The sequence below is a fragment of the Quercus robur genome, chromosome 9 (assembly GCF_932294415.1).
Source record: "Quercus robur chromosome 9, dhQueRobu3.1, whole genome shotgun sequence".
Taxonomy (NCBI): Eukaryota; Viridiplantae; Streptophyta; class Magnoliopsida; order Fagales; family Fagaceae; genus Quercus; species Quercus robur.
Window position 1 is genome coordinate 44,029,655 of NC_065542.1, and position 9,410 is coordinate 44,039,064.

General features: G+C 32.9%; 1 protein-coding gene across 1 annotated transcript; it reads left to right on the plus strand.

Annotated features, from left to right (window-relative positions):
* Positions 1-2,814: 2,814 nt before the first annotated feature.
* Positions 2,815-5,982, plus strand: LOC126700220 (uncharacterized). The gene is made up of 5 exons (XM_050398253.1): positions 2,815-2,891; positions 3,179-3,292; positions 4,076-4,171; positions 4,780-4,875; positions 5,513-5,982. Coding segments are annotated over exons 1-5 (567 nt in total). The 5' UTR covers positions 2,815-2,890; the 3' UTR covers positions 5,773-5,982.
* Positions 5,983-9,410: the final 3,428 nt, after the last annotated feature.

Genomic DNA, 9,410 nt, shown 5'->3' on the forward strand with positions numbered 1-9,410 from the left:
GTCAAGAGTGATTAGGTCCCTGCACTTCTGCTCGTCGAAGGGGATCTCAAGCACCTGATAGATGAAAGCCTCCTACTCGTCGGTTATGTGCGGACGAACGCTAGCTAAGGAAGAAAAAAGCAGACGACGTTAGACACTTGAACAAATAAATAAAGAAAAAATGAAAAAGCATATGGTACTAGACCTAAATCCTTGACAATACCCCAAGTATTGTCAAAACCATGAAACATCGTCACCCACTCTTCACGACGGCATACCCAGTCCTTCCCTTGAACAAAAAAGTATCTACCCTTCCAATTTCTATTGGAGTCAGGCATGTCAGACACAAGCCTAAGTGTCTTCTTCCTCGCTGCAAAATGGTATATCCCCTGAGACTAGGAGATATGTTGGGGTTTGTAGCACCAGAAGAACTCGTCTAGTGTAAGTTGACAGTTCCCCCCATCGAGACGACCCTAAAGGATCTCAGCCCCTATGAATATCCTCCAAGCATTTAGGGAAATTTGGCTGATGGGCAGACCAAGGAAAATGGCCAACTGACGGTGTAGCGTCATCAGAGGCAATCTCAATCCTACCGCGAACATGGCATCATACATGTTGACGTCTGCAGTCTTCCCAGAGTTGCACTTTTCATACTTCCCAGGTAGACGGATTGGAATGTTATTAGAGATTTGATAACAATCCCTCAAGTTATTAAAAATTTTGGTCGTCATCGTCAGCTTAAAATCATTGACGGTCCATATTGCGGGAAGGATGAAAAGACGGTTATGAGCATCCCCTGGGCTTCCTGAACTTTCCCCCATAGAAGCTCCCTTGTCACTCTCACCCTCATCTTCGTCATCTTTTCTCTTGAACTCCCTTTCATTCTCTCCTTCACCCCCGTTATACTCATCCTCATCTCCCTCTCTTTCCTCTACTTCCTCTCCATCATAATCTCCTTCCTCGTCAATAGAATAATGGGCAGACGGTTCCCTCTCTAACAACTAGGAGAAGCCCTCCTCGAGCCTATGACTTGACGGGAAGACTTCGTCATAACTCGCTCCCTCACGGACTAACAACAAGTGATAACTCGTCGCTTCACTATCTCCTGACATCTATTCACCTACAAGTGACGGAGGTATTCTAAGAACCTAGTTGATGGGTCTCTCTAAAGAAGTAATGACCAACTAGAAAAATGGAAATAAAAAAGGAATGAAAAAGAGAAGAGGACTTACAAGGTTAATAGACGAGTCTGTAGAGATGATGGGATTAGCAAGTAGACTACAACAAAAATGACGAAATGATAGCTCTCTCTCAAGATTTGCAAAGATGAAATAAGGAAAAATGAAAAAAGATGGTGAACTATTTATAGAGCAAAGAGGCACAAGAAACGAAGCGACGCTTGTGATTGGAAACGAGGCCAACCAGCGAGTGCCACGTGTCGCTTGACATTTAAGCTTAAGGATGCCTACACCATTTAACGACACATTTGCCAATAAAACACCTAATTAATGGTCGTAAATATTCTAATACTTCGTGGCCCGTCAGCTAAAGCTGACAGTACCACGAAGTAGGGGGCAGCTAATAGGGATATTTTAGTTATAAATTTAATACCCCCAAGACATCGTGCAAGAAGGTCTTCGGCACCCACATACCTGTCAGCTTCACGGAAACCAACGGAGGAGTCAAGCCGATGACACCATACAGGACAGCCCCACAAAGGATACTTGGCAGGCATCTCCATAGGTCTACGGGAATGCTAGGACGGAATAGATGGTTGACGGGGTTAAAGAGGCCGACGGGTCCATCCTTGCTTAACTTGACCCCCATGGACATCTATGTAAGGAAATTTCTTGTATCCCATAGTTAACTATAATCAAAGGAATCCCTACAAGGAAAGGATCTTCCCTACAAGGAAAGAGAAAACTTAACCTTTAGAGGGTATTTGGCCGGTACCACACCGGTACTCTCTGCAACGTCTTATTTGTTTTTATTTAGTAGGTTTTGTCTAGAGCACGTGAGGACCGTGCGACTCATTGACGATTTTTGGCATCATCTAAAGTAAAAAAAAAAAAAAAAAAAAAAAAAAAAAATGAAAAAATGAAAAAAAAAGTAGCGAGGTCATTATTTTTGGGTCGAAGAGCTTTATTTTTAATAATTAAATATAATGTATGTGATGATGGTCATGACTCGTTAGCCTTATAGTTTAATTGGTGGGAACTTGTTGATATTTCCAATGGAAACATTACTTATTTATATTCTCTCTCCTTCATTGTAACTATTGAGTTAAAAAAAAAAAGTTCTTAAAAAAGAAAAAGAAAAAGAAAAAGAGGCAACTAAAAGTATTTGGCTGTTCATAAAATAAAATAAAATAAAAAACAAAAAATGCTTTGTTTAAAATATTTTTACAGAAAGTTTGAAGTGGCAAGCAAAAAAAATTTTTGATGGTGGATTCAAATTAGAACAAATAATACTTCTAAAAAAAATGATAAGTTTTTTTTTTTTTTGGGGTTAAATTCAACCGCGGGGAAAACATTACAGTCAGATTTACTGCATAAGTTTCATGAAAATTAATCTAAACAAAGAGGTTTAAAATCCTTTACTAGTCTCTTAAATCAAACCATCTTTTATCATATCATTCATCAACGGTAGAGATCCAACATCCAAAGGGCCCTTCACTGACAAGTTTCAGCTTGAGAATCCTGTCTTCTTGGTTTTCAAGTCAAGAAATGGAAAATGCCAAATTATGGCACTTTTCAGTCCCACGCGGTCGTTGCTTCTGTTCAACTCTTTAACTCTGTTCCTCAACTATACATACATACATACATACATACATATATATATATATATATATACATGCATCTAATTCGTTCTTCATTGTATTTTGTTTCAGCTTTCAAGAAGAAACCACACAAGTGAGCTCCATCTTATACCTATCTTTGCTTCTTCCATTATTAGCGTTTGTTCTATACTTATATCTTTCTTCTTCTTTCTTATAATAATATGTTTTTTTAATTACTAGTTGATTTTAGAATTTGAATACAAATTAATCTTTCCATTACCTTTCGTTGCTTTTTGATTTTGAAGTGTAATAAAACCCAAAAGTGAATATTTGCATGTGGGTTTCTGTTCTTTGCATTTTCTGGATTTATTTTTTGGGGTGATTTCTAACCTTCTTTAAATTTGCTTTTGGGTTTTGAAGTGTATCCAACTGTGAAGGTGAGGGTAAATGAACAAGATGATCAGTTTCCTCCCAGAAATCACGATAATGGATCAATGCTGTTTTTAAGTCTTATGGATTCCCTGTCCATACAAGGTATATATTATATATTTGATAGTTCTAATACTGAAGATGGGGTTTAATCTCCTTTTATAAAGAAGAGCTAGTAATGCCAGAATTACAAGACTTTTAATATTATGTATAAATACTTATTATTTATATTAATACTGTAACTATTGATACGAATATCATGGATTCATTTTTTATTGGACATACAATTGAGCTTTTTGTCTGCCTATCTATTTCCAGAGAATTTATATTTATTGTGTGAAGGGAAATCTAGAGATTCTAGACATATTCATTTTGAATTGGATTACAGGATATACCTATAATTTATATGAATAAAATATTTATTAGAAGGATGTGCAATATATATATATATATATATATATCTTTGATTGGCCAAGCTTTTCCACTAATCCAAAAAGGAAAAAGAAGTAATAATTTTTGTTTGGTTTAAAAGGTTTGATGATACAAATTGTTCTTGAAAAAGCACTTTATAATATTGAAATTGATAATTTCATTTTTAATGTAATATGATAAATTATTATCAATTAATTGTCTCAAAAATTTAAGCGAATAGGAAATGGTAAATTTTATAACTTAATTATTATTCTTAATTGGTTTAGCACCTTCTAATGTTTTTAAATGAGATATTCACGTTTTAAATCCCTCATCCCTCAACTATATATTGAATTAAAAAATAAAACACACTCACAATAGAATGCTTATAAGAATATAATATTGTCATAGCTACCAGCAATGAAGCTTAAATTGGTCACATAGTAATTTAATCCTCGATCAATTATATTTTCGCAGCAAAGGAGAATCGGATTGATTCCCCTTCATCTATTGCTGGAGTCACAAAGGCTCGTGTCCCAAACTTCTCAGCACAATTGATTTCTACGTCCAAAGGTAAAGTTTTCATTCTGTAATTTTTTTTACAATTGATTGTTGTTTTCAGTTTCTTTTCTAGATAACTTAATAAAAAGAGAGGAGTAGGTAATGTGTGTTTCATGCACATATATATATATATATATATATATATAGAGAGAGAGAGAGAGAGAGGTATGGGTAAAGTTTAGTTACAAAATTGGTTTTAACCTAAGTTTACAACATTACTCAATATCTTTTTATTGGGTGTGCATTTTAACAAATTCACCGTTAGATTACATCTTCTTCTTATATCCTCTATACTTATAAAATTTCTAGAAAATTAAAGATCAATAGTTATGTCACTAATAAATTGTTTAAATTGCAAATTTTTGTAGTTTAAAATTACGCATAAAATATAAGCTTATAGATCATGTAGTAAATAATATCTAACTTATACAAATTTAAATTTGACATGTGAATTAAGAGCGTAAAGAACACGCAATTCAACAATTAGATTTTCAAAATATGGAGTAATGATTATTTTTTGAATAAGGTTATAGTTTTAGGCTACAACAAATTTTGTAGCTAAACTTTATCCTACATATATTACCCTATTTAATTTGTCAGATAAATAACTTACTTCTCAGGAACGGTGAAGAAAAACAACAAACAAGCTGATAAGAGTGGTGAACAGAATAGAGCTAATTCAGCTCCACGCCCACGAGCTATCCTATCCAGTCCTGGTAATCAGATTTGTTTTATTGCGTTTGCATGAGTATGCGTTGTGCATGGATTCCAAAATTTTGGTGTCATGTTTTGAATGATCAAAATAGTCTTGTAAGAGATTGTCTATCCAATAGAAAAATATATACAACTAAGGCTAAAATAGTAATTCAGCAAAAAAGGGGCTAAAGTAATAAAACATTAACCTCATAAAATCATAAAATGTATAAAATTCAAACTAACCCAAACCTTTCCCATTTTCTTTGCTAGTTAAAATTTGTTTCCTATATCTTATTTCCTCCCTTTTATCTGATTGCTTTTAATGTTAACTTCATCATCATGTTTTTAACAAAGTTAATAATGTATAATGCAAAATTGAGTTTTCTACCCCCAAAAAAATGCAAAATTTACTTTTTTTTTTTTTTTTTTTGGGTAGCTTTTGAACTTGCATATAAATGTCTAAATTCTAATATAAGAAGGGTAATGCTACATATATAACATTTTCATAAAGTTTCTTGAACAGCTGATATAGCAACATCAGTTTCATCTTGGTCCATGACTTTATCATGCACAAATCACAATAGATCATATCACTTTCATTTATAGATTTTTTCATGCCAAATTTGATAGTATTCTTTTTTTTCCCCCTTTTTTAAGATAACGATGGGATGATTGGAAGTCAGAACAAATTAATGGAAGAAAAATCTTCGGATTATAGTATAACAAAGAAGATGCAAGCCCAAACTAAGGTTGTGCATAATCAGGTAAAGGCAGCAAGGCCTCTAAACACCAAAAAAGTCTCCCATGGGGTATCGGATGACAAGAGTGGCCCTAAGCAAAGAAAACTTCATGAACCTGTAATCCAAAAACAGAAGCCCCGTTTTAGAGAAGGAAAATCAAGCCTCAATGCAAAGTAAATTTCTACCAAATGCTGCATTATGCTTGTACTTTTGCTTTTAGTATTATGCATTTTAAAGTTCATGTTTTGAATAGGCCAAATGGCTTGTTCCCTTCATGATGTTGGGTCTTCAACTTTTCATGTGTAATGTATAAGTACCCTATAAGGCTTTTGAGAACATAAGTATTGAGAAACTTCATTTTGAATTGTACTCGCACCTTGAATCCTATTTTTCTCCAATTTTTCTCGATTGCTTATAATTTAATTTCCAAGATACATATATAGTCATACATAACAGGACAATATACCTTAAAAAAAGGGCCAAATCTCTCTCTCTCTCTCAAACTCGAAGTACTCAGTACTCACCATGCATATTGTTGTAATCATAAATTATCTATCATTTTATATATATATATATATATATATATATAATGAATTGTCTGTCTTTAACTTTAATAATTGTTAATTCCTCTGAGCAAGGATGGTACCACAAATTGGGAATCTCCAAATTTATACATTTAGAGTTCTGGCAAAATATAAAAGTGGCATCTAGAGTTTTCCTAATTTTGAAATAGCCCCAAATTCTTATATATTTAGAAGTCATTCCTAACATGATGCTAAAATCTTAATCAGTACTTTAAAGACCTTACCATTATAAAATAAAATAAAATAAAAAACTAGAACATGAAATTGTTCAAGGTTTTGAGGTTAGACCGGAAATTTATTGGAGATCAAACCATAATGATATAATGATTAATTAAAATAAAAATAATTGAATCAAGGCAAATAGAAAATAGTAATATATAATAAATTAAAAAAATTTATAATAAAAAAAATTAGTAAAAAGCAAGGACTTTACCATCCCTTTTTAAGGCTAAAAGGGGGTGGAGCAAATCTCAAACAAGCCAGTACTCATAACATAACAAGAACAATCTGCCACCAACCACTTTTACTGGTGACAAGATCGATCTTTTGAATACTATTTCAGAGGTTTTTTGATATTGGTCATTGGAATGGAATATTTCAATTCCAATGTGTTTGTATATTTATAAATACATATAATATTATACCTTGAGAGTTATACTGATTAGATTGGATAGGTATGTTGTATGTGCATGTGCCTGAGTTATACTGATTAGATTGGATAGGTATGCTGTATGTGCATGTGCCAAATCTCATATTAGGTGTTTATTAGGTCAAACTATACTATATATTTGATTATAAGGAATCCTAATGGTAACTTGATTAGTTCTTTTGTGGTATAACGTAAATGTGATTAGTGTTTATTGAGGTTGTGACAAATGGTATCATGGGCTCATAGCCAACATGGTATGCCATGTGGCTCAAGGGCACTATTGCATAACGTAAGCCCTGACAAAATAGTCGGAAACTTAAATGAAGGGGATTGTGATGCCCTAAATTATGTGGATTGGATTGGATAACTTTGTTGTGCGAGTGTGTGTTTAATCTCACATCATATTGTTTACTGGGTTGAATTAGATTATATAATTAATTATGGGAGCCCTAATTGTAACATGACTAATCCTTTTGAGGTATAGGTGCAAATGTGACAAGCACTTTCTTAGGTTGTGACAAATACTCTTCATAAAATAAATATAAGAACTAGGTAATTCATGTCACCTCATTAACCAATATAAAAGGTTTATAAAATGAAAAAAAAAAATCATAAACAATAATTTAATTATTTCATATGCCCATCTCATAATTATTCTCAAGTAAAAATAATTTTTTTTATAGAAATAATCCAATAAATTTTGGAATGTACATTATTAGCTTTGATTTTAGGGAGGAAAGAAAAACCAATACGTACTAGATTGATTAGGGCATGTTTGGTAAGAGATTTCTAATAACAGTATTGTGGAAATATGTGTGGATAAAAAAGTGTTGTAAAAATACGTGTTGTGGTGTTTAAACAACAATACCAAACAGGTCTCACCATAGTTTAAACATTTTTTAAGCCATTTTTTTGTTTATATTTTTCGGTTTTATGGGTTTTAAATCCAAATTGGTGGTCAAATCATGGTTGACCTAGTAGACCAGTCAATCTAGTCTGACTTTTATATCATAATCTTAAATGCCATTGTTTTTGAAAAAAAAAATTGGGAAATAAAATATGTTTTTTTTTTTTTTTTTTTTAATTTGAAAAAACTTTAGAATATATATTATCCATAATATAAGTTGAACCCAACATGCAAAATAAAATATAATGCATGTCTCTTTAATGCTTCTAATTAACTATTATTGTATTTTTCTATTAGGGGGCCCAGGCCCGGGTAAGCAATACCAACCACTTAACTTAGGCCCAAGATCGGCCTAAGTAGCTAACGCTGGATCAGAAGATTGAGCTAGGCCCAAACCCTGTAGGAATAGGCCCAGCCCAACGATAAGTATGTCAAGACCTAGAAAGTATCGTTCAAGGAATACCACAGCGTTTGGGCCAAGCTAGGCCCATTACTGACTGATAAGACAATGGGAAATACACAACGAAATGGTTAAATTTAGGTCAGTTCTCGAGTATTATTAGTGCCTTTGGGGAGTTCGCTGTTGAACACCATTTGGCATTTGGAGCAAGTTTCGAGATAATCTTCAAAAGATATGATTGTTTCTAGGGATTTTGGGTAAAAGTGGGATTGCATGGGAAATAGGGAAAAAGTAATGATTTGAACCCTAATAAGGAGGGACTATATAAGGGGCTGAGGGCAGACAAATGGGGGGTTGGAAAATCTTGGGAAAAATGTGAGAGAAAATTGAGGGAGTGAAAGGGAGAAAGTTGAGAGAAAGAAAGAGGAAAAATTAGAGGGTAAGGGGGTGTTGGACTTAAAATCAAAGAGATAACAGAAATTGGATTGTCAAGGCTACGTTTGAAGCAACTACCCGTAGGATTGTGAAGAAACCCACAAATAAATAAATTGGGAGTCCAATCCTTTGTCTAGTACAGCAACTCGCACAAGTTTGGGGGCCACACTCTCTATACATCAATAATTGAGTTTACCAATGTTCGAAAACATTGTATGACATGATGGTTTGTATACTTCTAATGAAAAAAAGAAGAAGAGAAAAATACCATGATAGTTATGTTTTTTTTTTTTTACTTTTTTTATTTTTTTTTTTTTAGTGTTTGGTACTCACTATAGTCAAAATTTTGTATTCTCAAGTGTTGTAATCTTTATCATTTTTTTAAAATTTTTATTTTATAATAAATATAAATAAAAGTCTAGTGTTTGGTACTCATGAAATGAATGTTCGTTGCTTGTTGTTTAAAACGGTAAGAGTAGGATAAATTAAAAAGTCCAAAAGTCCATCACCCTCGATACTTTTCCTTGGAAGCAAGTCTAGGTTTGTCAAATTTACTAGAATAAAATATGCAATCATAGTGTTAATGCTAGACTTCACCAAAATTCACCCAAACTCAGAAAGCGACGTAAGTAAAAAGAGTAATATTATAGAAATAACAATTTCACAACAATACAACAAATTATTACTATAAATCATGCATTATAGCTTATGCAACTATGGCTAAGTATGCTTTTGTGTTAGAATATCTTTTCCTCTTCCTTTTGTGTTTGTGTTTTTGTTTCTAAAAAAAAAAAAAAAAAAAAAAAAAAAAAAAACTCAACCGATAAAATTATTTGTCAT